General features: G+C 51.0%; 2 protein-coding genes across 5 annotated transcripts; both read right to left on the bottom strand.

The window, feature by feature from the left end:
• Positions 1–9271: 9271 nt before the first annotated feature.
• On the bottom strand, positions 9272–12155 carry TIGD3 (tigger transposable element derived 3). The gene is made up of 2 exons (XM_059069223.2): positions 11985–12155; positions 9272–11043 (listed from the first exon to the last, which is right to left on the bottom strand). Exon 2 carries the CDS (start codon positions 11025–11027, stop codon positions 9612–9614), a length of 1416 nt encoding a protein of 471 aa, XP_058925206.1. The 5' UTR covers positions 11028–11043; positions 11985–12155; the 3' UTR covers positions 9272–9611.
• Positions 12156–14002: 1847 nt separating this feature from the next.
• DPF2 (double PHD fingers 2) lies at positions 14003–27711 on the bottom strand. 4 transcript variants are annotated; one of them, XM_059069231.2, is made up of 13 exons: positions 27563–27640; positions 26655–26723; positions 22640–22800; positions 22152–22259; positions 21681–21844; positions 20746–20838; positions 20492–20570; positions 19943–19984; positions 18805–18942; positions 18549–18677; positions 18284–18396; positions 17336–17417; positions 14003–15301 (listed from the first exon to the last, which is right to left on the bottom strand). In XM_059069231.2, the coding sequence occupies exons 2-13, from the start codon at positions 26711–26713 to the stop codon at positions 15225–15227; spliced, it is 1245 nt and encodes a 414-aa protein (XP_058925214.1). In that variant the 5' UTR covers positions 26714–26723; positions 27563–27640; the 3' UTR covers positions 14003–15224. The 4 variants fall into 4 exon arrangements, with proteins under 4 accessions (XP_058925214.1, XP_058925215.1, XP_058925216.1 ...); XM_059069232.2 differs by lacking the exon at positions 26655–26723 and having other exon boundaries at positions 27563–27711; XM_059069233.2 differs by lacking the exon at positions 19943–19984.
• Between the last annotated feature and the right edge of the window lie 243 nt (positions 27712–27954).

Here is a 27954-nt window from a genome sequence, read left to right as displayed (position 1 = left end):
CCTGTCCGGGCCCCTCTCGGGCTCTCCAGGGCAGTAGTGTCTGCCTTGCCCATCAATGGCACTTGTTTTCTTTACCTGTCTTAACTGCTAAATAAATGGGAATTAAAAACTGGCTGAGGGCTTCCCTGGTGGCGCAGTGGTTGAGAGTCCGCCTGCCGATGCAGGGGACACGGGTTCGTGCCCTGGTCCGGGAAGATCCCACGTGCCGCGGAGCAACTAAGCCCGTGAGCCATGGCCGCTAGGCCTGCGCGTCCGGAGCCTGTGCTCCGCAACGGGAGAGGCCACAGCAGTGAGAGGCCCGCATACCGCAAAAAAAAAAAAAAAAAAAAAAAAAAAAAAACTGGCTGAAATTGTTCACTTAATTGGCAATCAAGTGAGCAGAGTTTGTACCCACTCATGTCCTGATGTGGTCTGAGATCAAACTGGGCCCCCCTCACGGTGACCTGAACGCCTGGAATTCCTGCCATTTACTGGGACTCCGTATAAAAAGCATCACGGTGTTATCATCACAGTTTGCACAGGAGGCGGCCTTGGCTCAGGGACGGTATGTAACCCAGCCCAGGCCTCGCACGGCTGGTGTGTCACACAGCTCGCCTGGATGCATCTGAGCCTCCGCCTCCAGAGCCTTGTTGCTCTGCTACCCTGCTCCACCTGGGGCCTGTGACAGTCCCCCACGAGTCACCTAAGTTCAGTTTCACGCGGGCTCGACGTACAGCGTCAGCGTCCCCACGTACTCCTCGGAGCTCTTGTTTACTGGATCGCGTGTCACAGACGGTGGCATTCTTCCCTTCTTCCATCGTCATAGCGTGGCCGCAGGGCATGTGGCTGCAGAGCGAGGCTCCGTTCCCCTCAGTGGGAACTTGTGCTTGGGTTCTTGCTAGAGAAATGTGAGCAAAAGGGACGCCTGCAAATTGCCCATCGCTTGCTCAAAAGGAGATTCCTGACTGTTGGCTGGAAATGGTGACCCCTGGGGGCCACTGCTGAGGATACAGGAGGCGCTTGGAAGCCAGGGACTCTGGGAGCACAGCTGACCGTCCACCCTGGGCTGCTGCCTTCTGACGTCTCTGTAGACTTCGCCCGAACTAACACACAGTAGGTAAGGGTCTGCCCATTTCGAGGTCAGGGGTGATCCCAGCGTGGCCCATGGAGCAGTAGCATGAGGACTTCCTGGAAGGGGTTAGTAATGCAGAATCCCGGGTCCCACCCTGGACTGAATCAGAATCTCTGAGGTCGGGGCCCAGGAATCTGCATTGTACAAAGCTCTCCCTGTGACTTTCACACACGTTAAAGTTTAATGTGTGTGAAATGGTATTCTGCACTCTATGACATAAATCACAGCAAGATCCTTTTTGACCCACCTCCTAGAGAAATGGAAATAAAAACAAAAATAAACAGATGGAACCTAGTGAAACTCAAAAGCTTTTGCACAGCAAAGGAAAGCATAAACAAGACGAAAAGACAGCCCTCAGAATGGGAGAAAATATTTGCAAATGAAGCAACTGACAAAGGATTAATCTCCAGAATTTTCAGGTAGCTCATGTAGCTAAATATCAAAAAAAACCAAACAACCCAATCCAAACATGGGCAAAAGACCTAAATAGATATTTCTCCAAAGAAGATATACAGTTTGCCAACAAACACACGAAAGAACACATGCTCAACATCACTAATCATTAGAGAGATGAAAATTAAAACTGCAATGAGGTATCACCTCACACCAGTCAGAATGGCCATCATCAAAAAAACCTACAAACAGGACTTCCCTGGTGGCGCAGTGGTTAAGAATCCGCCTGCCAGTGCAGGGGACACGGGTTTGGGCCCTGGTCTGGGAAGATCCCACACGCTGCGGAGCAACTAAGCTCATGTGCCACAACTACTGAAGCCCGCACGCCTAGAGCCCGCACTCTGCAACAAGAGAAGCCACCGCAATGAGAAGCCCAGGCACCTCAACAAAGAGTAGCCCCTGTTCACCGCAACTAGAGAAAGCCTACGCACAGCAACAAAAAAGACCCAACGTAAACAAAAAAAAAAAAAAAGAAGAAAGAAAAAAAATCTACAAACAATAGATGCTGGAGAGGGTGTGGAGAAAAGGGAACCCTCTTGCACTGTGGGTGGGAATGTAAATGGATACAGCCACTATGGAGAACAGTATGGAGGTTCCTTAAAAAACTAAAAATAGAACTACCATACCACCCAGCAATCCCACTACTGGGCATATACCCTGAGAAAACCACAATTCAAAAAGAGTCATGTACCACAATGTTCATTGCAGCTCTACTTACAATAGCCAGGACATGGAAGGAACCTAAGTGTCCATCGACAGGTGAATGGATAAGAAGATGTGGCACATATATACAATGGAATATTACCCAGCCATAAAAAGAAACAAAATTGAGTTATTTGTCGTGAGGTGGATGGACCTAGAGTCTGTCATACAGAGTGAAGTAAGTCAGAAAGAGAAAAACAATTACCGTATGCTAACACATATATATGGAATCTAAAAAAAAAAAAATTGGTTATGAAGAACTTAGGGGCAGGACAGGAATAAAGATTCAGAGAATAAAGATGTAGAGAATGGACTTGAAGACATGGGGAGGGGGAAGGGTAAGCTGGGACAAAGTGAGAGTGGCATGGACTTATATATACTACCCAATGTAAAATAGATAGCTAGTGGGAAGCAGCCGCATAGCACAGGGAGCTCAGCTCTGTGCTTTGTGACCACCTAGAGGGGTGGGATAGGGAAGAGATATGGGGATATATGTATACGTATAGCTGATTCACTTTGTTATAAAGCAGAAACTAACACACCATTGTAAAGCAATTATACTCCAATACAGATGTTAAAGAAAAAAAAAAGAAATGGTGTTCTGGATGCTTCTCTTTAAAAAATATTTATTATTTTATTTATTTATTTATTTTGGCTGCACTGGGTCTTAGTTGCAGCACGAGGGAGCTTCATCGAGGCATGCGAACTTCTTAGCTGCAGTATGCGGACTCTTAGTTGTGGCATGCAGGGTCTAGTTCTCCCACCAGGGATCAAACACGGGCCCCCTGCATTGGGAGCATGGAGTCTTACCCACTGGCCCACCAGGGAAGTCCCTGGATGCTTCTAATAGAAGAAATACGCTGCTCATTCTAGCTGAGGAAGTTATGAGTCTGATGGAAGTGACTCAGACTCCAGTTCTGGTGGCCTCCACTCCCGCACAGATCCAGGAAGCCTATGTTCCTGGTGTGAAAGAACAGAGTCTGTTTGAGACAGTCACTGCCCTTTCTGTGCCCCATTTTCCTCTGAGATCCCTTCCAACTAGTCCATCTTTGGGCCCCAGTGGCCAGTCCAGGACCACCACGGTGCCAGGGATTTTAGGCCGGACACAGCAGAGCTGGGGAGCAGTCACTGGAATATCTCGGGGGAGTTGGTGGCTGGTTCAAAGGGAGCAGACAGTTTGCATGTGAAACAGAAGGTGGCTCTTAGAAACGGGGCAAGGAGGGATCAGGAGGTCAGAGTGGACCTCTGTAGTTTGTCATTTCTCACCACATTACCAGTTAGCAAGAGAATAACATTTAAAAATCCTTTTTTGGGGCTTCCCTGATGGCGCAGTGGTTGAGAGTCCACCTGCCGATGCAGGGGATGCGCGTTCGAGCCCCGGTCTGGGAAGATCCCACATGCCGCGGAGCGGCTGCGCCCGTGAGCCGTGGCCGCTGAGCCTGCGCGTCCGGAGCCTGTGCTCCGCAACGGGAGAGGCCACAACAGTGAGAGGCCCGCGTACTGCAAAAAAAAAAAAATCCTTTTTTGATTTTGTTTTAATTAAATCCTTTTGGGGGCAGAAATGATGCCTGTAAGCTTGCCTTTGCACTGCTGGGCATGGGTTTCTGTCTCCTCTCTCTGGTTCTGTCCAGAGGCATCTGTGCAGGGCCTGGAGCTCCTTTTCTTTATGCACCTCATTAGAACCAGAGAGGATGGCCGGCACCCCTCGGGCCGTGCAGTCGCAGGCCTGAGTTGCTTCCACTGGCCTATGGCAAGGGCTGCTAGTTGGGCCCAGAGAACAATGCTGCAGTGAGGTGAGGGTTAAGCGTGGCACGATTAGTGAGAAAACAGCTCACTCCTCTTGGAAAAGAAGATGGAAAGACAAACAAAGATCAGGCAGGAAATGGCCAAAGATATTTTAAAAAGCCAGATGTTTTCACATCAGCAGGGTCTCAGAATACGCCTGTTAAATTCCTTAAGGAATTAACAGATGTTATTAGAGGTCATCATTACTTGAGACTCAGGGACGAGTCCCTGAGAGCTAGGCAATAGTAAATGAACCTGCTTTGAGGTTGAAAACGGGGGTGGTGTCTGAGGGTGACACGTGAAGGTTTTTTTTTTTTTTTTTTTAAATACATTTATTTATTTATTGGCTGCATTGGGTCTTTGTTGCTGTGCACGGACTTTCTCTCGTTGCGGTGAACGGGGGCTACTCTTTGTTGCAGTGCGCAGGCTTCTCATTGTGGTGGCTTCTGCTTCTCTTTGTTGCAGAGCACAGGCTCTAGGCACGTGGGATTCAGTAGTTGTGGCACACAGGCTCAGTAGTTGTGGCTCATGGGCTCTAGAGCGCAGGCTCAGTAGTTGTGGCACAGGGGCTTAGTTGCTCCGCGGCATGTGGGATGTTCCCGGACCAGGGCTCGAACCTGTGTCCCCTGCATTGGCAGGCGGATTCTTAACCACTGCGCCACCAGGGAAGTCCCACATAAAGGGTGTATAACTTGGGCAAACATGTTAAATAGTGTCTCATTGGACTGGTGTCATCGAATGTTATACTTATTTTTACAGCACCGATCACAGTAGGAGAAATTGCAGGAGACTAATTTACATGTATAGTGATATGAGGGCTACATGTGTCTAAAGTAACTAGATTCCAAACCATTATAACATGATTTTTAAAACCATTGCTAACTTTTCAAGAAGTAAGGGAAATTCCCAAAGACCCCTTCAAAACAAGGAAGTGAGTGTAAACCGCGTGTTGGAACTGTGCAGCCCTTGGGGCAAATGCTAACACTGCAGCCTTGAAGACTAAAGAAACACGCAGAAGACTAGACTTTGACCCAGACATTAAGGTAGCTGAACCCAAGATTCATAAATTAAGTCAAGATCCTGGAAGGGGCTATACCTTTAGTGAAAGACTAGACCAGGAAACCTCCACCCACCAGTAAAGGGAACCTACAAAGAAAACTGCCTCTCCCTGTGGTGGGAAAAAATTAAGAATAAGATGGGCTCCTGTGAACCAAGGTACCTGCTACCACACTGTCCTTCAGCTCTGGGACACCTTCCCCCGCCGGAAATTAATTTATCATGATGGTAGTGCCACCTTGTGTCTGGAAGGAGTAACGACAGGCTTTTCTAAAGGAGGGCCCCCAAATCAGGATCTTCAGGTTTTCCAGGGATTAAATGCAATCAATAAAAAAATTCCCACGACAAAAAAGCGACCAGACCCACAAGGAAAAAAGAGCCACCATGAATTCAGGAGAAACAAAAGCAACAGATTTATCCCCCCAGAGATTGCAGATGTTAGATTTATCAGATACAGAATGTAAAATAACCGTGCACAAAATATCTAAATATATAAAAGAATTAAAAGAGAAGAAACAAGACAGTATAAAAATGACTGTATAGATATATTTTTCTTTTTTTTTGGCTGTGCTGCACAGCTTGTGGGATCTTAGTTCCCTAACCAGGTATTAAACCCAAGCCACAGCAGCAGTGAAAGCGCCAAGTCCTAACCACTGGACAACCGGGGAATTCCCTGATTATGTATATTTAAAAAAAAAAAAAAGAAAAAGAATTGTCACAGCTGAAGAGAATTGGGAGGTAGATTGGGAGAAATTAGAGCACAATGCAGAGATAAAAAAAAGATGGGGAACCAATCTTGCTGCTTTGGGGCTCTCTGGATCCCGTTCATCATCTTCTCAAGACTGCTGCTGCTGCTGCTGAATATAATAGTAATAATAACAATAATATCTAACCCATATATAGTGCTTAAAATAGTGCCTGGCAAGTAGTAAACATTTTATAAATATTAATTTGTTTAATTCTCATGACTGACCCATATTATTTCTGCCTCTTAGGAACAGGGACTGTGTCTTATGCATCTTTGCTGCCCTGGAGCCCTGAATGCCTTCTGAACATAGAAACTTATAAATCAACTGAAATAATGCACATAATTTCTTTGTCCCCCATTTTGCATGTGGCAACACCTGCAAAATTGGATAGGACTGCCTGACCTTGATAAAAAAAATTAGGTCTATTGGGAATAGCCGAAGTCCTCTTCGCCTCCTCTGGCTCCTTACACCTTATGCCCAGTGCATGAGCAAGTCCTACCAACAGCAGTAGCTTCCTAACTTACTTGGTTTTCCGGTTTCTACTTTTGCTCCCTACCTTGCCATGTATTCTTCACACAGCAACTAGAATTAGATTTTTTCAAACATAAAACATATCATGTTCCTCCTTTGTCTAAATCTCCCCACTCCCCCCCCCCCAAAAAAATGAATCTTCCTGTCTCACTTCCAATGAAATGTAAGTGCTGCCAGCTCAGAGGTCCCTGCCCACTTCTCTGCCTTCCTCCTCTGCTTGGCCTTCTCTCATTTTCTGTTTCTTAAACCTGTCAAGCGGTTTCTAACCTTAGATATTTGTACCTGCTGTTCCCTTTGCAGAGAACACTCTTCCTTTGGAAGAATGGGTGTTCCCTTCTAATCAGTCACAACTCCCCCCCAACATTTCCCCGACTCCCCTCTCCCAGTCACTCTCTAGGACATGGTCGTTTTATTTTCATCTTGGCACTTATTGCTGTCCAAAATCACCGTGTTTATTTCTTTGTCTTTTCTTTATCCCCTCTACCAGAAAGGAAGGGTTTAGCAAGGAGGATCCTCTCTGTCTTGTTCAGCACTAGCTTCAGGTCCCAGAACAGGACCTGCTCCACAAGCAAAGCGTTCAGTAAATACGGCTTGAATGAGCCCATGGAGCCACCCACCAAAAGGTAAGTACGATACACGATGTCAATGCAAGAAAAGAAGAGATGACTGGTGGCTTTTTCTTTATGGCTGCGCTGCATGGCTTGCAGGATCTTCGTTCCCTGATCAGGGATCGAACCTGGGGCCCAAGCTGTGAGAGCACCGAGTCCTAACCATTGGACTGCCAGGGAATTCCCTTTTTTTGGGGGGGACTGGTAGCTTTAAAAAACAAGCTCTGAAAAGAAGTCAGCAAGGAAACCCTGTGCTCTATCCTGCTCCTCCAACAGGAATACAACACCTGAGAACAGATTGCTTATCTACCCCTCGGTTGCTTTGGTCAGGCCTTTAGAGATCATGTAGCTTTTGGCTTCAACATTTAAAAAGAGATATGTCGAAACTGGAATGACTTCAGAACAAGGACAATTTGAATGAATACACGTGGGACTTCCCTGCTGGTCCAGTGGTTAAGAATCCGCCTTCCAATGCAGGTTTGAGCCCTGGTCGGGAAGCTAAGATCCCACAGCCCTTGGGGCGACTAAGCCCGCGCACTACAACTACTGAGGCTGACGGAGCTCTGCAGCCCGTGCGCCACAACTAAAGAAGCCCGCGACGAAGATCCAGCACAGCCAAAAAAAAAAAAAAAAAAAAGAAGAAGAAAGAAAAAAGAATACAGGTAGGAAAGCAGAATCTGTGGGGAAAGGCTGAATGATCTGGGACCTCAGGCAGAAATGGATAGCCAGCAGGCAGCTTCAGAACTGTTCAAAAGTGAGTGGACAGTGACACACCTCTGTCTCACTGTCGGGCTGCCAGGTGTTGAGGTGGGCAGTGGGGACGATGAGCCAACCTGAAAGAACAGGCGGTCTTTATTCACTGACCGCTACCGTCCGAGAGGCATAAAGAGGCACCAGCCCTCCAGGGGTCCATTTTCCCCAATGGAACAGCACTGGGGGGTGGTCAGAGGACACAGTCTCCTGCCTCTTTACTGACTGTGGGAGTGGGTGGGGAGTGGGGGTAGGGAGGGCCAGAAGTGCTGGGAGTGAAAGGTACTACACGTCGAAGAGGAGGAAGGGTCTCAGCCCACGCCCCCAGTAAGGAGGTGTTGGCGAGGCCCCTGGAAAGCGCCTGAGCTGAGGCCACACAAGGAGGTCCCAGGGCTGGTCTGAGTCCTTGACTGGGATGCTCCCCGGAAAACCACACCGCCCTGGCTTGTGATTCCTGCGGTCATGTAGGATTTCGGCCTGGAGCTGCTCTCCTCAGCAGCCAGAGTCTGTCTGCGTCCAAAGTTCTGGTCCTTTCCAGGTAAGCCATCCTCCTCCCATCCCGCTCCCGTGAGTGATCTGGCTCAAGCCTCCCCATCTGTCACTGGGACCAGTGGGAGTTTCTCTGCCTCTAGGCCTCACGTCTTTGACCCACCCTCCACATCTCAGTGTTCTAGAACCTCACAAATGACCTGTCCCCACCATGAGCGAAACCCTTTGGGGGTGCCCCACCACCAGGCTTGCTGGGCTACAGGCGCCTCCTGCTCCCCGGGCTTCCCCATGCTCTCTGGGGACTGCTGCCCCCTCGCCTGACGCCCTTTTGCCAGGACTATCCTTCCCACTCCTCTGTCTGTCCTTCTGCTGTAGCTCAAAGCTCACCTCCTCCCGAGGCTCCCCAGGGCAACAGCACTGTGCACACGCCTTTATGACGACCCTGAATCACACTCCACTGTCACCGTCTGCAAGGTCCCGCCTGGCAGGGACACCATCTTTGCAACCTTGTCACGCAGGAGGCCTTGCTGAAGAGATGTTGTGAAATGAACACATGAACGAAAAGAAAAAATGAATGGCTATTCCAAATTCTGGCTCCTTTTTTTTTGGCCACTCGGCTCACGGGATCTTAGTTCCGTGACCAGGGATTGAACCCAACCCTCGCCCTCTCAGCAGTGAGAGTGCAGAGTCCTAACCACTGGACCACCAAGGAATTCCCCTGGCTCCTTTTTGTTCCCCTAGAATGTCCCTAGCCTGTCCCTCCTTTCTCAGACACCACCCCTACCATGGCAATCTGAGAGAGAAATCAGAGCAGCAGAAATGTCCCGGGCAACACTTGGGATCTGCCTGTTTGCCCATGAGGGGTCCCCGCGTCCTGCGAGTCCCTCCTGCCAGAGGAAGGGGTTCACTACTGGTCATCCGCAGACAGCCCCGGACAGCCGCACCGCAGCAACCCCCAGCAATCAATTTAAAAAAATCTGAGGTGAAAGTGTTCACCCTTCTCCCATGAAAATAACACCCTGGCCTCTTTTCTGATTAAAAACCTTTATTTCCAGAAGCAGAACGGTTTTTAACACAGAATTCAAGGGCTCGGCCTGTCTGTGAAGCCCGAATTCCACCTTCCCAAGTCCCTGACTCCACAGAGGTTCAGAAACCATGCAGCCTAGCTTCACCCCCTGACAGCCCATCTTTAGACCCTCTTCTCAGGGCTTGGAGAACTTTCGCTCAGAGCTTAGACTTAGTCTCCCAACTTGTCTCCCTTCAACGCCTTTCACAAAAGCTCCATTTCCACGGGAAAGAGACCAGCCCCCAATCTGCCTCCGGAGAGGGCGTTTCCATGGGAAACAGGAGAGGAGGGGCTCCGGCTGGAAGGGCCCTTCACAGGCAGCAGAGTCGCTCCACCTCCTCCTCACAGGCGTAGAAATTTGCAAACAGCTCAGGGCCGGTGCCCTTGCACTCAATCCACCTCCTCAACGTGCCCAGAGCCCGGAGGGCGTCGGCTTTGGTGGGCAGGGGCTCCAAGCCGTCCTCTCCGCCCCCCGCCTGGTCTTCGGTGCCCACCTCCTCTTTGCACACTCCAGACACAGGCTCCTCATCCTCCAGGTCCACAAAACGGGAAAACTCTTCGAGGCTCAGCCCACCGGGGACGGGTGGCATGTCCGAGGCTTTGTGCGGGGCCAGGGCCGTTTTGCCTGGAGCCAGCCCTTCCTGAACAAAGCTGCTCACAATGAGCTGGAGGGGTACCTTGGCCCAGGCCGCTGCTGCCATGTGTAGAGCATCCAGCACTGTGATGCCTGCCCCAGCCTCAGCTAGCGATGTGCCAGCCCTCTCGCTCTGGACGGCAGCCAGCTTGCCCAACAGACGGCGCCGGTAATGGGCCTTAAAGGCCTGGACCACGGAGCTGGGCAGGGAAGGCGTGGTGCTAGCAGTGGACAGAGGCAAGAGCTTCACGTGGCCGAGCCCGGGCAGGCCCGCCAACTCCTCCATCACTCGGGCAGCCAGCAGCAAGGCTACCTGCCGGCCCTGCCGCCCCATGTCCCGATCAAACTGTGCCAACCATTCTGACCAGGGGATGGCCAGGTCGGGGTGGTAGGAGGCGGGCAGGGCCTCACTGCTGACCCCAAAGAAGCATCTTGGGGCAGCCTGGAGCCCACTGACCAACACCCGCCGTTTCTCTGTGCCCCTGCTGTTGGCACAGAGCAGCACCTGTACCCGATCACACACACCCACTCTGCCGGGCACTGCCCGATATAGCAAGGGCACTTCGGCACACCCAAAAATGTCCTCTGGGGAGAAATCTTTAAGAGAGAGCGGCAGCTGGGCCTGGGGCGTGGGAGCTGGGGGAGGCAGCTCAGGGGTGAACGGAGGCGCCACTACATGGCGGGCCCCGAAGCCCACATTGTTTCGGCGTTTCCAGCGGACCAGCCAGCCAATGCTGGGCACAAAGTCCTGGCCCATGATGTCGGCCAGCTCCTTGGCTTTGTGGAGCAGCATGGGCCCCGTCACGTCCCAGGCCTTGGCCTGGGCAATGTGGTACCAGCAGAGCAGAGCCTCATCGATCCCGCTGTACTTGGATTCCCGCTTGCGCTTGCGCAACCGGTTGGCCGTGCCACTACACCAGTCCGCCAGCAGCTTCTCCTTATTCTTGCAGATGCGGGAGATCTGGGGCTGGGAGACCTGGAAGCGCCGGGCCACCTCCGACTGGGACATCTTGGACTCATCCAGGAGTTCCAGCACCTGGATCTTCTCGGCCAGGGACAGGGCGTGAAGCTTCTTCTTGCTGCACAGCTCCATGGCGTCGCCACAGCACCTGTGTGGGGAGGAAACGGTGAGCGGGGGCAACGGTGGAGGCCACTCGTGTCGGGAGAGGAGGTCAGTAAGAAAAGAGATATATGAGGCTGGGAGATAGACTGGCGTGCGGGAGAGGCCAGGGCAGACTGGACCAGCTGGAAGAGGGTGAGGGTACCCTGAGCAGGAGGTGAGAGGGCTGGGCTCAAAGGAAGGGAAATGGCCAGGCTGAGTGAGCAGCGGGCCGGGCACTGGTGGGGAGAGATGACAGAACAGAGCCCAGAGGAAGTGGCCCCCCAGTCAGAGGGAGAAGGGGGTCTGGGCTGGGGTTTGGGGGAGAAGGATGAATAGAGCCGAGGGGACAGCTGCAGAGGCAACAAAGGAGAGTGGACGGGCGAGGACAGGGGGCCTGGGGCCGAGTGGGGCAGCTGGAGGGATAATCAGAGCTGGCGGGGAGGAATCCCCGAGAGGGGAAGGGGGAGGGAGATGATGGCCTAGGCTGGATTTAGATGAAGATGTTCGGGGCAGGGTGGTGGAGTGAATGAACAGAATTGAGGTGACAGGTGTACAGACGACAAAGAGGGACGGATTGGGGGCTGAAGGAGCAAGTCTAATTTGGTGCTGGGTCACGAGCAGGTAAGGCTGGGCCAGGGTCCTGCCTGGAGGGGGAGGAGGAGCACAAGGCCGAAAGGGCAGGTGCACAGGCGACAAAGGGCCAGAGGGGTTGGGAGGCCGCGGGCAGCGAGAGGGGCGGTGTGTCCTCAGCCGGGAGGGTCGTGGCCTGGGAGGGGTACCACGGCCCGGGGACGAGCGTCCGGGACCGAGGCAGGCCGGGAGTCGGGCTCCGCAACCCTGCCGGCCTCTCCCCACGGTGACCCGGGGTCCGTCGGCAGGGCGGACCCAGTCATCCGCCCGCCGGGCCTCCAGGCCTCCCCGCCTCCCCGCCTCCCGCTCCGCACCCACCTCAGGCGCTCGTCCCGCGGCTCCCGCCCCGGCCCCGGCCCGGCTCCCGAGCCGCTATCCCGGCGGCTCCGGGAGAGGAGGGGAGGGACGCGCGGAGCCGACAGAGGGGCTGTGCGGGTGGCGGGCGCGTGCACAGCAGGGCCCCGAGCGCGCCGCCCGCGCCGCCCGCGCCGGGCCCTCTCCCGACAGGGAAGACCGCGGTCCGCAGTTCAGCTCCCACCGCCTCAGCCCCGCCCCGGCCCAATTAGATTGGCCTTCGGTGGCGTCCATCCCGCCCCTGGCTAAGTCTCATTGGCCATCGTGAAAGTGGCGGGTCGCCGGGTCCCCCGGGGGACGGAGCTTCCAGTGCTAAGGGACTGCGAGGCGGATCTGGGACGTGGCGGGAGTCCTGGAGGCGCCGCCAGCCTCAGAAGTCCCGACCCTCGGGGCCTGACGAGACTCTGGGCAGCGTGAACGCCGGAGGTCTTCCTATCCGTGACCCTAGGCAGCTTCCTCATCTGCCAAACAGGTCTAATACCCCTCATTGAGTGGTTTTTTTTAAAAATGGAAGGTTTTAAGCTACACAAAAGATGTTACCATGGACAGCACTGGCCTCACGTCTATCAGCTCGGCTACAATAAACTACTTGTTTGGGACCAGTTCTGGTTTAGGGTGAGAAAAGTTTTTTTTGGCCATGCCACGCAGCATGCGGGATCTTACTTCCCCAACCATGTTTCGAACCCGTGCCTCGGCGTTGGAAGCGTGGAGTCTTAACCACAGGGCAGCTAGGGAAGTCCCAAAGACTTTTATTTAGTTTTGGTACCTGTTGGCAAGATTCTAGTTCCTAAACTCAAGATTTTATATTATTCCCTTCCTTGGTAGCCTTCAGTTCTTTGCAATCAAGTATCGACTTTCTAACGTGGGGTCTCGTGCTCCCCCTTCAGATCTAGCCTGCTTTCCCCTCCCTTCACAGCTCTGACTGGAAGGCTGGGGCCGCAGATGAGTCCCCTTTCTCACAGGCTTCCCTTCCCATCCCAATCCTGATTCCTCTTCCATCCTTCTGTAGGCCACCCTCAATCCACCGCCTGCCAACTTCCCAAATTTCCTCTCACTTAGGCCTGTTAGTGTTCTCGTCAGCATTCACATTTCTTACAATTTTTTATCTGTTCTGGCCTTAGACTACTGAACCACCAAGGATCATTTCATTGCTTTCCTCCCTCTGCTCCAGGCCTACTTCCATGTAAAGGCATGAGGATGGGGGCTGTGCTGTCCCTAACACAGTTCCCAAACCAGAGCACCCTGCTTGCTTAACTGAACACAAGGGCCCAGGCCACACCTTTCAGTAGGCGACAGTGGCTTTCAGACTGTCCCAGAAAACCTTAAAGATACTTCAGGGGGTTCATAACTGATTCAGATCTTTAAAACGGCTGCAGGAAAAGGAAACTCATTTTTGTGCATGTATACATGCCTGGAGGAAGGCAGGCTGCAGCGCTGCACTGTGGGCCGAGTTCATGCACACTGCATACAATGGAAGTATGTCAGGCAAGCAAGGCTGAGGTATCTCTCTGCTCATGTTCATTACTCGTGCAAAAAGGTTTCATGTGTTTCACTGTGATGTCATTAATTTTCTTGTCATTATAATCAAGCTTCTGGACCTATTTTTAAGTATCTGAAATTACAAGGTCAACTGTTACAAACCTGTCACCACTTGCATATACAAATCCAGCCGAATTTCCTCCAAACCAACAAAAATACAGAAATAAACAGGATTTTAAAGTTATTTTTTAACCCAAATTTTGTATTAATCAAAACAACTTAATTGTTCTTTATTAAAAAACTGTTATAACCTCATTTACATAAGAAATTAAATACCCAATTTTATATCAACTTAATCTATTGAGCTTAAGCAAAAATTTTAATTTGGGGTAAAAGCTATGCTTCAAAACAATTAAAAGCCACTGTCCTAAGGAAGAAAGTTTTAGGATGAAGTGGCCTTAACCAGGAAAGGGAGCCTGGAGATAAACAATCCAGCAGAGGGCTCTGTGTAAAAATGTTTATTTGTACTAATGCTTAGAATACAGGAACTAAAGAAAGAAAGAAAAAAAAAAGACACCTCAACTCCAAAGTGACAGTGAATTAGGGCCTGCCCACAGCCAAGGGGAAGGACACTCTAGGGTGTCCTGGCATGGACTGTCCCCGCCCCACTACTTAATGTCAGTGTCACCAGGCAGAAAATGGAAGAATCAGGGTGTGAAGACCTTACCAGCTGCTAGCGAGTGTGCCAGGGAAGCAAGGGATGTCTATGTGGCTTCCCCACCACCCAGGAGCCAGGATACACAGAGCAGGAGGCAGAGGCTCCCAATTCAGTTAAGGGCAGGAGCTGAATGCCCAGGTCCAGGAAGAACAAAAAGGGGATTTCGGAGGTAGGCTTTTTCATCGAGTTAAAAAACAGGCACATTATCCAACATCTCCCTGTGGCCCCCAAGCTGTTGGCCTGGCCCCCTAATGCTTCCCCTCTCCCCACAGAACCAAAGGGAATAAGGAGGGGAGGCAGAAGACAGGAAATAACAAGGGTGGGGAATGCTTCAGTCGCTAGAGGCCAGGGCCTGTGACAGTGAGCCAGGCAAGCGCAAGGAACAATCAGGTGAAGCGGCTACTCCCCCTGGGGTGGGGTGGTGGGAATGGGACAGAGCCAGGAGGGCGACCAAGAGTATCCTGGCTCAGGCAAAGGATCCTGGGTAGCAGGAACAGAGAGCCACTCTGGGGGAAGGAGGCTGTGAGGCTAAGCAGCACAGAGGGCACCGGAAGCTTCTTGCAAGCTTGCTCAGTTCTCACTCCCAGCTGCTCTGGCAGAGGCCCCAGCCTGGCTCACCTCCAGGGGAAGGGAAAACCCTGGGGACCAGAGTGGAGGCAGAGCTGAGAGAAGTGAGCTGCTCTCCCACTCTTTCTGGAAGGACACGGTTTGAACCCTGTGAATACCAGGGCCAGGGCCCAAGGCAGACAGAGTGAATGCACTTCACGGAGAACAGTGAGAAGCTGGGCCCACAGGTATGCCCCGGGGCACTGTGATGCTCCGCTCTCCCTGAGGGCCTGGGGCCAGAGGCGGTCAGAGCTGCCACCTCAGCCTGCTGCTGCCAAAGGCAGGTTGGCACGACCTCCCCGAGGTTCTCTGGACTTGTGAAAGAGACTAGGAAGGGAAGGTGGGTATGAAAAACAGGAGAGAAACAGCCCTAGATGTATGGGGGATCGGGGGTGGCCACATCAAGAGGAGTTCTGATTCTGGTAGATGGAAGCTTTCTCCTTCAGCAGGTCCAGACACAAGTGGCAGCTCCAGCTTCCTGCAGAGAAGAATAATGGGGTGAGGAGGGGCTCTGCACAATCCTCATCTGCTGTTCTTCTACCCCTCACACCTCACCTCCAGCAGCAGGACTGGCTACAGGTAGGATGGGAGATGTTCTGCAGTAGCAAAGTTTCACAGTTATCCTGAGCAGGGAGGAACTCTAGGTCTTCAAATATCACGAAAAATAATTCTCAATGGAGATACAAGAAATAATCGCCTGGAGGCCTATTTCAGAATACAGATGCCCAGGCCCTCCTGGCCTATTAAATCAAAACCACTAAAGAGGACCTGGGTAGATATAACTTTTTTAAAGCTTTAAAAAGCTTTAAACTTGTGATTACAGAAGAACCAGACTTTATCATTCTCATGGCCCCAAAGGTTAGAAAAAAGATCATGAATAGAGGCTTTAGAGAAACCAATATTGATTCCACATAAGATAGCTTTCTGTGAAGACCACAGAAAGATGGGAAGGGCTCCCCACCGTCACTAGGTGCCTGAGCAGAGGCTGAGGACCCGATCAGAGGAAAGGGGGCCAACTACGATGACCCAACTTGTTGGGACCCAAGTCTGGTTTCATAGAAAAACAGGAAATAATGTCCCTTATGAGAAAAATAACTAGGCTCATACCTTGTTTATTAATATTTGCTATGGTTGGATTCTTCTACGCTTTTTTTTTTCGAGAAACAAATTAGCCCTTAATGCCTTGAAGTTATAAGCATAATTGTACATATGTGTATTTGAACATTATTCTGGGGGAAAGAATCCACAGCTTTTATCAGCTCTTCAGAGACATGTGACTCTCAAAAAGGTAAGATCCTTTCTGACCCAAAGGTAAACATGCAGCAGTTGATAAATTTTTCTGTAAGTAGCCAGAGAGCGTTAACTACTTGAGGATTTGTGAGCCACATACAGTCTCAGCCATATTTTTTAAAAAAAAACTCTCTTTAAAAATGTAAAAGTCATTTTTAGCTTGTGAGCTATATATACTAGCTGCAGCTAGGTTTGGCCAGAGGGTCATAGTTTGCAACCCCCTGACCTAGAGCCTAGACCATCTGATGGTTCTACGGGGTCCCCCGGCAAGCTGCCTGCAACTCTCCACTATCTCAGTGTCTGACAGCACTTCATTAGGAAAGTCCTTCTACAGTTAATGTAGAATTGTGCCTGTGAACTGATATTTTATGGTTAAAAAACCTCAAAAAACACACTACTTCTCCTCAAACATGGCATGACAGATGAAACTAATAAACGCAGTATGACAGATGAAAAAGCTGAGTGCTCCCCTGCAGCTGCTGAAGGACCCTCAGACTTTGTTAGTGGCCTCCTTCTCTAGGGGGTGACAGCAGTCTGACCTACACTACAAGTCAGCCCACATCACAGTGAGCTACTTTCTCTCGCCTGTAATGCTGGCCCACATCCTTTGTCACAGTAACAGCTACCAGGCATTTGTGTCCTCCTGAGTAAGCTTCTGAATTTCTATAAAGGAGGGGCTTCGGCACAGACACCTGGCTGGAAGAGGACTTGCGGCGAGGCAGCCACTTTTTGGTGTCATCACTGGTTTTGTCGAAGACCTTCCATAAACCTGAAGCATCGTTAAGCACTGCTGGAGGGCCAGAGCGACCCACTCAGGCTCCAGGTTCAACTCCCTCCCCCACACTGGCAGAAACAAATGCTCACATCTGTCCAGAATGGAGTGCTAAAACTAGTCTCGCGTCAGACAGACTACGAATTGAGTTTCTTAGACTTGTTGGAGGAAGACAAATCTCTCCTTCTGGTAATTATTCTCTGCTCAGCATCTGTTTCCTCTCAGGCTGTCGATTTTCTGTGTTTGTAAATGTTATCTGGTGCAAATGTACAAACATTAAAGCCTCAAAGTTGCCATCCTAGGAAAGCACTCTGAACTGAGTGAAGGCCACGTGCCTACTCCCTCATCTGACAGAATGTATCACTGATATGAGAACTCACTTACTGTACAAGTGATTTTCCAAGTTATTAATAAAATACTTGTTCTGAGTAAGAGATCAGGGAAACCTACCTTCAGGAGGCTCAGACATAGATGGGGTGAGACAATACATGTGGTAGCCACGATCGCAGTCATCACAGAAGAGCAGCTGGTCCTAGAGAAGGCAAGATGGACGAGGAAGTGGGGAGGTGAATGACTAATGGGCTTCAGTTGGGCCGCTGGGGACAGGTAGGAAGGAGGGCTTCTGCAGACATGGCTGCTAATTCCAGGAGGGGCAGTAAGAACAGACATGGGACCCTCTGGACGGAAAATCACTGAGGTCCACTTCCACCCAGACACAGTCACTATTGTCATCCCACCTGGACGCCACCAGCCGCCTAACGGATCTCATGGCCTTCACATTGTTCCCTCCCAATCCGTTCTCCACAGAGCAGCCAAAGTTACCTTTTTAAAATGTAAGACAAACCACATCACTCCTGATTACACTATCAGACCTGATGGCACCTGCCTTCCAGTCTCATCTTTTACTTGCTCTCCCACTGCAGGAGGGCTCTAGCCGGCCACAGTGGCCTCAATCCACCCAGTGTGTCCACCTTTAGGCCTCTGTGCTGGCTACTCTTTCCTGGGAATACTCTCTCCAATTCTTCTTGCACTGTCTCCTTTGTATCATCCAAACCTCAACACCAACATCACCTCCTCAGAAAAGGCCTATCTAAATCAGTTATCCAGTTACTCTCTGCCACATTACTGGTTTCATTTTCTTCATGGAACATCATAAAAACATCACCCATTTCCTTGCTTATTGCTTGTTCCCGCAAGAATGTAAACCCCATGAAAGCAGGGACCTTGTTTGTCTTTAGCGTGCTTATTGCCTAAAACAGTGTCTGACACAAAGTCGGTACTCAATGAACACCTGCCAAACAAATCAAAGTTCCCACAGGTGGAAAGTACAGTAAAAGCTGAGCAGGAGCGTGCTGGGGGCGGTGGGGGTGGGGTACGGGGACGGGACGACACACGCACATCGTTCTCGGAGGTGCCACAGATGTTGCAGCACTTGCACTCGATGCACTGCCAGCGGTAGGTCTTCACTGCTGCCATCATCACGGGGGTGAACTGGAGGCAGGACGGATGCCCTGTGGGGGGGAGCGAGTGAAACAGGCAGCCGGAGATCGCGGAGAAGCGAGGTGACTTGGTTGACTGTGACAGCCACTGGATGCTGGCAAGCCACGAGCCCCTTGGGGACTGGGTGCCGGCTAGGGCTGCCCTGGCCCTGGGTTGCAGGTACCTGAGCGGCCACAGTCAGAACACGACACAAGCTCCTCGGGCTGTCCTGTCTTCTTGTTGATCTTGGAGTCCCCCAGGCAGAAGTCACAGTAGTTGTTGGGCAGGGCCAATCCATCGGGACCCTTCTTGGCTACAGGGAGAAAGGGAAGAAATTTCATGCGAGCCATGTGGGCCTCTGGGTCTTTCGACATCCCTGCAGGGAGGGCTTTTCATACCCAGGCCAACTCCTGTTTGCCCCACCTCTGACACCAGCTTACATTTCTGCTCCTCGGACCTCTGGGAAACCGGGGTGGGTGGCTGCGAGTCTTCCTTGTCCTCGCCCTCCTCCTCAGCCAAGTGGGAGTGGGCATAGTGGTAACTGAGGCCTGGTCGGTTCTTGTAACGTTTTCCACAAACTAAGCGTGGAGAAGATTGCAGAGAAAGGTGTCAGGATCCCAGAGTGCCACATCCCTGCCCCTCTAAGCTGTGGGCAGAGGTAATCACCCCCATCGGCTCTGCTCAGGGACAGGCCTTTAGTGACAGCCACCTCCCCGTGGCCAGGAACATCAGGCCTGGGGCTCTCCAGCTTCCATGGCTCTTCTCCCTACTAAACCCCAGCCCATGGCCACCTCTACTCCTCCACGTAGGCTGTCTGGGAGGCTGAGCCCTTGCCCCATCACCGCCTGCCCTGGGAATAGTCTGGGGAGCTCCAGGTCAGGAGGGAGAGGAAATTTCTATAGTCTTGCAATATGGGAGGAAGGAGGAAAGGTAGCAGAGACTCCAAACTTTTTTACCTCTCAGTAAATGAAGGAGGCTTATGCTACTCCATATATAACACAGCCCATCTCTGCCCAAATAAAGGAGTTAGGGGGTGGATCTCTTGGGGATAACCTACCAACTGAGTCTGCTGGGGTAGCTGTCTCCCAAAGAAACTCAAAGACACCCCCACATCAGTGCCCTGCCCACCCCCCCACCCCCCAACCAGCAAGGAAAGCAGATCCCCATGAGGCACCTCACAGTTCTGAGCAGGGATACCGAGAAGAGCAGGGGACAGCAGGAAAGGAACAGGGAAGGGATGGGGGGGTGGTGGCGGCATGGCAGGGAGCGCTAGTTGACCACTGTGTGTCTGCAGGGGAGGGTAGCAGAGGGATGTCTGTAACGGGCCCCTTGGAACGCTGCTGAAGCCGCCCCATGCAGTGGGCCCAAGCAGCCCTAGGAGCAACTTTGTGGGAGACCAGCAGTGGTAAAGGCAGCTTCCAGGACCGTGAGGAGTGGGGCACAATAGAAGGCCCACTGCTCCTACCCCATGCCACTCCAGAGACTTTAAAACTAGCATCACAGATGAGAAAGGCAGGAACAAGGGAGGAGGGAAAAAGGGACAGGAAAACCAAAAGTCTGAAAAGTTGAGAGAGCTACCTCTCTGGGGCGCTTTCGAGGTATGCTTTTGTTTGAAACTATCTGAAAGACAGAAAGAAAAGTCATGAGAAGAAGGCCTTGATACACTTGAGACAGGTGCGGCAGCAGCAGGAAAGCGGAGCAAACGAGAGAGAAACCCCAGCGGTGATGGTGCTCCCAGGGTGGAGGGACAGAAGTGGGGCAAGAGAGAGAAAAGGGGGAGAGAGCACAGACATTGAAAAAGTCAGTGTTGGACTCTTGGGGCCCTGACTTGATTGGGGCCAGCAGACCTGGATGCCACCTATTTGAGGCCAACCCTGCCTGCTGTGTGTGCCCCTCATGGGTACCCCCACCCTGAGAACAGCAATCTCCCCCAGAGCATGCAGGGCTCACCCACCGTGTAGCGGAGGCCAGGGCCTCTCAGGGATCTCAGAGAGAACCAGTGAGCAGGCAGGACAAGAGTCCAGGCTTGTTTTACCACTTTGAACAAGAACACCACCTTCCCTCCTCTCATATCCTGAGGAGCTGGGTCCAAGGCAAGGACTACCCACCCACTTGTGAGGCACTCACTGTCACAGGCATAGGGTTTATCTCGATCCTCCAGGATGGAAGCGTCCAGCTTTTTACGGGCACTGCCCACACCTTTACCCTGTGAAGAAGAGCAAAAAGATGCCCTTAACAAGGTGTCTAGGTCTGAGGAGTTAGACTCTCCTGGAAGCTGGCTGCTCATCTCACTCAAGAGGGAAAATGGCAACAAGCAATAAAACAGTGGGGCTCTGCAGGCTACCCGAGCCCCCAGGCTGCAGGCAGCACCTGGCCCTCACCTTGGACTTCCCCTTGCCCCGACGCTTGGGAGTGTCTTCTTCATAGTCCTCATCATCGAGGTCATCCAGGAAGTCATCTGGTTCTAGGATCCGCTGAGTGGACAGGAAGATTAGGATGGGCAGAAATAAGGAACATCCAAAAGCTCCCCCATGATGGGACTGGCCAAGGCCGCCCAGAACCTCCTCTGTGCCCTGGCCCCTCCACTCCAGCCTCACTCCTCACTGCTGTTCTTTCAGTGCTTTGGGCTCTCCTTCCTCTGCGCCTCTTTTCATGTTGCTCCCCTAGCCTGGAATGCCTTTCCCATCATCTCCAAGTGGCTAAATCAAACCCCATGTTTTCATAAAACTTTCCCTGATACCCCAAGTAGCTGTGGCCTCTCCTGCCTCTGATCTGCCACCTTAAGTGCATGTCAGTGGTGTTTCCCTTCTGACACCATACTTCCCAGATTTAAATTAGAGTCTTCCTGCTTACTAGGGTGGCCTGGTGGGAAGTTTTTTTTTTTTTTTCACTGATCTGCTGCAGCCTCCCTATATGTGAAATGAGCAACGATACTTATTTCAAAAGGTTGTAGAGACTGGAGAAGATGATGGAAAAGCACTTGGCACAGTGCCTGGCATATTGTTAGCTCTTATTATGTACAGTTTTATCTTCCTTGTTGGCAGAGACCAGGTCTGCATCACCCATGTAACCCCAGGCACCAAAAAACTTTGGTGGCAACAGAAGATGAATGAGAGTCTGTAGTTAGAAGGAAAGGAGCAGGAAAGACTGGAAGGTAACAATGAAGTTCTCATTAAGGAATGGAGCAGGAACAGAACTCCAGGTGGTTGTCTCCAGGCCCACAGCTTCTACTTCTATTCTGATTACTGGGTGGCCTCTGATAAGGAGGAGACTGATTTCCATCAAAGTTCCCTTAACCACAGTGTTAATCTTGTACCTTCCGTGCTCGACTGTTCGTCACAGGAAACTCGCCCAGGCTGTCATCATCAACTCGGGGATCTGGGGCGCCTCGCTTCTCCATGGGGTCGGTGCGCAACAGAGCCTCTAAACTACTGCCGTCCTGAGAGATCAGCCCCTCCTTCTTCAGGGTCTGGTCTGTGTCTGCAGGCAAGGCGAGGAGAAGGAGAGGTTCAGAACGGCTGAAAGCAGACCTCTCCGGGTGTACACAGTGCTAGACCAGCCACTAGCCAGTCACTGTCTTCTGGTCTCTGGCTACCCAGGAACCAAGACACCGTGGTTCACTTGGCACCATAACTTATCTGTTTACCTGTCTCTTCTATTCAACTGAGTTATTTACAGAAGGAATCACATCTCATTCATTTTAGTATCTTTAGGATCTAGCATTGGGCCTGGTACATAACAGGTGATTGGCAGGCTACGCCCCTGCTCAGGGAGGAGTGTGCTTTACCTGGTTTAATAGTTGGGAAAGAAAGTCTTGGATCCTCAGGAGGGTGGGCTCGCCGCTTTTTCCGCCAGCGCCGGGCAGGGTAGGAGTACAGCTGCCCAGAGGCCAATCCTGTGGAAGGGAAAAAGAGAGAGAAGTCAAGACCTAACCCTAGAAAATAATACCAAACACTTTCTGCATGAGTAGGCCCTGACTGAGTTCTAGAGCAAGGGAGGAATATGGACAGTGAGGGCCTGGGGACGGGGTGGGGACAAGAAAAACAGATGTAAGCTCAGAGGCCTTGGCTAACACATAGCTCTCCAGAAGCCCAACAAGAGCTTCAGCAGTGCAGCCCTGCAGAAAACAAAGATGCTTCCTCCTCCCTGGGCTTCTAATCATGGGAAGACTATAATCATCCATGGGTGGGAAGCAGTAAGGAAAACCCTTTCAGCTGGCTCATCACCTAAGATGAGGAAGCTTCTTCCTCCTTGTGCTCCTGAGTGGACCCTCACCTGGACCCCGGTGTCGCTTTTCCATCCAGATATAACAGTTGCTCTGTGCTACTCCGGTCTGTGAGTCCAAGAAAGGCAGGCGCACGCTGCGCTCAGCACAGAGGCGGGCGTTGTAATTGTGGCACTGCTCCATTGCATCTTTGTAATACTGCTCCCCGAGGCTGCAGGAAAGACAAAGATCAGGTGTGTGTGTGTGTGTGTGCGTGCGTGTGTCTGTGTGTGTGTGTGTGTGTGCGCGCGCGCGCACGTGTGCGTGTGTATGTGTTGGGCTGGTGCTGAGCTATCCTTTTCACTTGCCATCTGCTTCTCCAGAAGGCTCAAGGGACTCGGAGAGTGTCACTCTGCTTTTATTTGCTACCATTTCTGCCTCATGGGACACCAAGCCCCTTCACTAAGCCATTATGAGGAAAGGTACTTTACAAATAAATTACCGTCAGAAACACAGGATTTCATCATGTGTCTAATCGGACCTTAGTCTAACCCACAAAGAGGGGAAGAAAATAATGTTCATTCTGTGCCTCTCAAGAGTATAACCCTGTGCTAGCCAAGATGCTCTTTCTCTTAACCCTCAGGATTCTGAGAAGCAGAGGTTAGCTCCTTTTTACAAATGAGAAAAGAGTTCAAAAAGGTCTGGGGGACTTATGAAACTATATTTAGCAAACTCTATACGAACTCTATCTATACAAACTATACAATGAAATTCTACTTAGCCATTAAAAAAAAAGAAAGAAGGAAGCTCTTCGTATACTAACATTAAACACCAAGATAACTAGAAAAAAAAAAAGGTACAGGGCTGAGGAGTGTTATAGGATGCCACCATTTATGTAACCAATTGGTGGAAAAGAAACTGTAGGCCTCCAAGGAGAAAAACCAGGTGACTAGGGGATTTTCTCCTATGTGCCATTTTATATCTTCTGAATTTTAAACTAGGTGTTTAGCCAACTAACTAATTCTATATACTAATTTTACAATCAATGGAAAACATCAGAAAATACTTGAACACTTTCAAAGCCTACTTTCTACTGAGTACCATTACACTGATACAAAACCTGTTTGCTCAAAGGCCTATCCCAGGCCCTTCTCCATTCTCACACCATCAAACGTTTTAGGAAAGAAACTTCTTGGACTCAAAAGATTCAATTTGAAATCTGATTTTTAAAAGTGCTTTAAAAAGCTGCAAAACAGCACAGTGCCAGGAGTTATCTGGTTCTAAGAAGCATGTATGGGTTTCCCTGGTTAAGTGGTTAAGAATCCACCTGTCGGGCCTCCCTGGTGGTGCAGTGGTTGAGAGTCCGCCTGCTGATGCAGGGGGCGCGGGTTCGTGCCCCGGTCCGGGAAGATCCCACATGCCACAGAGCGGCTAGGCCCGTGAGCCATGGCCGCTAAGTCTGTGCGCCCAGAGCCTGTGCTCCGCAATGGGAGAGGCCACAACAGTGAGAGACCCGCGTACCACACACACACACACACACACACACACACACACACACACAAAGAATCCACCTGTCAATGCAGGGGACAAGGGTTTGATCCCTGGTCCGGGAAGATCCCACATACCACAGAGCAACTAAGCCTGTGCGTCACAACTACTGAGCCTGCGCTCTAGAGCCCGCAAGCCCCAACTACTGAAGCCCGTGCACCTAGAACCCGTGCTCTGAAAAAAGAGAAGCCACCGCAATGAGAAGCCCGCACACTGCAACAAAGAGTAGCCCCGGCTCACCACAACTAGAGAAAGCCCGCGCACAGCAACGAAGATCCAATGCAGCCAAAAATAAAAGTAAATAAATAAAGAAGCATGTATATAGAACCAATCTTGTTCTCATGCTTCAGGGTTTAACAAGTACTTTAGTATGGGAACTTTAACTATATTCACATTTATATATCCAATCAATCTCAAAATAAACAAAATGAGGGCAGAGATGATTTCTTTCCCACAATATCCTCAGTACCCACGATGGTGTCTGAAACATCTTGACTAAGGAGTAAAAAGACCTGGCTTGGCTGCAAGTCACCACATAAACATGGACATTTAATCAACCTACGTGGACTTCAGATTCCTATGCTATTGATTGGGGAGGCTGACCTAGATAAGCTGACATATTCTACAAGAGGGAGACCCCGAGCAAGAGAAGCTGAACCGAGGTCCTCTGTTGTTTATGTCCATAACTCAAGCTCCAGCAACAAACCCTTCTCTGGAATCTGAGGGGGGCTTTCACTGGGCAGCCACAATAGACCACTTAGGCACAGCTTAGCACATTCCCAGCAACTGAAAAAGACACACACTGCACACACATCTTGTGACACCACAAGACAGCCTGGCTTGATTCAATGCGCTGTAATGACTGTAATTCGAGGTAGGCATGAATCCTGTATTGGAAAGTAGAGCGAAGGGAACAGGCTCATATTTGCTCGCCTTTAGGAGGCAGCCATGTCCTCACTAAACAGAGGAAAACTGGATAAACAAGGCTGAGTGCAGCAGCTCCTTTGTTTCCACTGATGGGAATTGACACTGACACTGTAAGTCAAATGGAAGGAAGGGCTAGACAGGCTGAGAGCTGCAAAGTCAAGGAAGCTGGAAACAGCTGGGGGGACGGATGAGAGATGTTCTATCAAAGCTCTTGTGAGTTAAGTGGGATTTCGGAAGGTGGGGCAAACTGTCTCGTGAGTAAGAGAGCTGAGAATGAAACACCAGTTGGAGGAAGAGAGGATCTGATGAGGATAGAGCAAGAGAGAATGAGAGAGATCTCTTAAGAATCTAAGGCTCCTATTTCAAGAAATTTCAAGGTAACATCATTCTCCAGATCTTGTTACCTAATTCAGAGGATTTCAAAACCAGTCAGCATCCACAGCTATTTTATACTATTATTTTGCCCTAGTAAGACCCCTTAAAGATTGTTTCAATTCTGACACCACATTTGGGAGGGACAGAAAATTTATAAACAGGGAAATTCTTCTCCCAGAACAAGATGCAAGTCAGGAAAGATGAGCTAGTAGTCCTGAGCTCAATGTATAACCTCAGCTGTCAGAAGACTAGGCACGCCATCATCAAGAGAAGCGCCAGAAAAGCACCTCTTTCCAGGATGAGAACGGTACGGGAAGACGGCAAGTCCCTTCTTAAAGGGCAAGTTCTGTAGGGAAATGTATTAACTGCGGCCCACAGCTAGAACTGAGGAGGAGAAAGTTGGTTTCTCATTACTGGCATTCAGGAACCAGTGGCTGGTGACTCTCACGATCTCTACAGTTCTTTTAAGAGAAATAATTAGTCATGCTCTATTTAAATGGCCAAATCTTCATTTCTAACATCACACACAAAAGGGCTGCTAACCCTATTTCCCAGATGAAAGTCTTCCAACATAAAGAATCTCATTACATACAACTCTTAAACCTAGGCTAGTCTGACATTCCCCCAGTACAGTAAGGTTTCCAAGGTAGAAGCTTTGATTCTTTTTCGAGAAGCATGAAACCTGTGTAAAACCTACCCTTACAATGGGACAGGGGGAGTCAACAAAGAGAAAGGTAGGGAAACAAAGAAAGAACATCTGAGTCAGGAAGGATAACTATATAAATGGCAGATTAACAGCATCGTTCCTAAATTGAGGGAAATGTCAGTTTGAAGAGAGAGCTGGGGAAACTGGAGTGGGCAGATCAGAGAGAAAGATAATAGTGTTGGGAGGAGGGGTGGCTGAAAGAGGCAGCAGGATGGAGCTGAAAGCAAGTTAAAAAAAAAAAAAAAAAAAAAAAAAAACAACCCACAAGAGGAGAAAAAGGCACTTAGCTTAATGGAAGTGGGAAAGCATTTTGAAAGAAAAGGCTCCAGGCAGGAGGAGGAAGAGAAGCAAATGTACGCTTAAAAAGGGCTCTTGGGAAAAGTGGGGCTCAGCCCACCACAAAGACAGATGAGAAGCTGTGAGTCCTTTAGAAGAGTTCCCAAACCTTTACCTTGTCATTCAGTCAAAATCAAAAACTAGACACCTAGACAGCTCTCAATTTTCCTACCTCTGCAGCCAGCCAAACTTACCCATTAAAGGAGCTTGCTGTATTCGCCCACGGGGGCCATGAACCCATTGCAAAATTCATTCAGATTCTTCTGCAGGGAGGAGGCTGGGTTACATCGAATCCCAAAGCATCTTTAACTCACAGCTAACAGGCCATTCTCCATTTACCCAACAACCATTAACTTTAACCTTGCTCGAAATCTGCCTAGCCCGAGTATTGCAGAGCGAAGACGGCCGGCCTAGATGCCCCTCTGGGCGGCCTGGACCGCGTCCGTCCAATGCCCGCTTTTGGATGGCTGGGATTGGGCGGGGCGCAAAGGCCCTATTCCCTGAAGTTCTTTCCCTCTGTATCTGCCCCTCAACAAATTCTTCCCAAGAATATTTTTAGTCTCGGGTACCTGATACTCAAGGACCACCCGCCCCCCCTGCCCCCACCCGGAACATCACGGGGCTGTTTAGAATAAAACAGCCCAGAGTGCTTAACAGCGCCAGGGCTGCCGAGCCTGCTCCTCCAGGGCCAGTTGCGTGCAGCCGATGAGAAGGGGTCGGCGGCCGGGCCACTCCCGGGTCCGCCCTCTGCCCGGCTCCCCCGGACTGAGGCGTCTCAGGAGCGAACCCGGGACCGTCACTCGTACGCAACAAGGGCGCCATACTCTGGAAACCCTCAGCATGAAGGCAGCGCCCAGACCGCATAGCCCCACAGGGAGGCTGCCCGTTAGGGGCTCCCGTGGGCCACCCTCAGGGCCTCCACAAGTTTCCAAAGAAGCGCAACGTCTTCTCCGGAGTCTCCTGCTGCCCTCCCCACTAGGAATCGCAACAAGGCCTTCCCGGGCACGACCCTCTCTCCGCCTCGTCCCTTCCCATACCGCCCCCTGCTCCCAGGCCCCTTACAAGACCTCCCGGCCTAGGAGAGATAGAAACGGCCACTCACAGCTTCACTACATTTTCCACCACAGCCGCCATCTTCCCGGCTCCTCTCCCTCAGGCCTGGAGACCCGGAGCCCGCAGCGCGCAGGCGCTGGGGCCGCACGGGGAACCAGTTTCCTCGTCCTTCTGCGCAGGCGCCACCCGGGCGCGCGCGCCCGAGAGCGAGCGACGGAGACCGAGCTGCTTGCCCGTTCTCCCGGGCCAGGGAGACGAGGGACGAAGGCGCAGGCGCGACGGAGACGGGCGCGCGTCCCGAGACTCCGACTCCAGCTCTCCTTCTCCCTCTTCCACCTGGTGGAGTGGGAGGAGAGAGAGAGACGGTCTGGGCCTGTCCAAAAATGAGAAGGTGAGAGGTTGGTGAGAACTGGCAGGCCCAGAGGTGGCCTAGATAGAGTT

This window comes from Kogia breviceps, chromosome 7 (genome assembly GCF_026419965.1).
Source record: "Kogia breviceps isolate mKogBre1 chromosome 7, mKogBre1 haplotype 1, whole genome shotgun sequence".
Taxonomy (NCBI): Eukaryota; Metazoa; Chordata; class Mammalia; order Artiodactyla; family Physeteridae; genus Kogia; species Kogia breviceps.
The sequence above is the reverse complement of the archived record's forward strand: the minus strand, read 5'-3'. Positions and strand labels throughout refer to the sequence as shown.

Coding starts and splice junctions, on each gene's coding strand:
- TIGD3 (XM_059069223.2), bottom strand. CDS start 11,027: ATGGAGCTGTGCAGCAAGAAGAAGCTTCACGCCCTGTCCCTGGCCGAG.
- DPF2 (XM_059069231.2), bottom strand. CDS start 26,713: ATGAATTTTGCAATGGGTTCATGGCCCCCGTGGGCGAATACAGCAAGC. Junction 19,985..20,491: donor TAAACCCTATGCCTGTGACA/GTGAGTGCCTCA, acceptor TCTGTCTTTCAG/ATAGTTTCAAACAAAAGCAT. Junction 18,397..18,548: donor TTCTGACTGTGGCCGCTCAG/GTACCTGCAACC, acceptor TCCCCCCCACAG/GGCATCCGTCCTGCCTCCAG.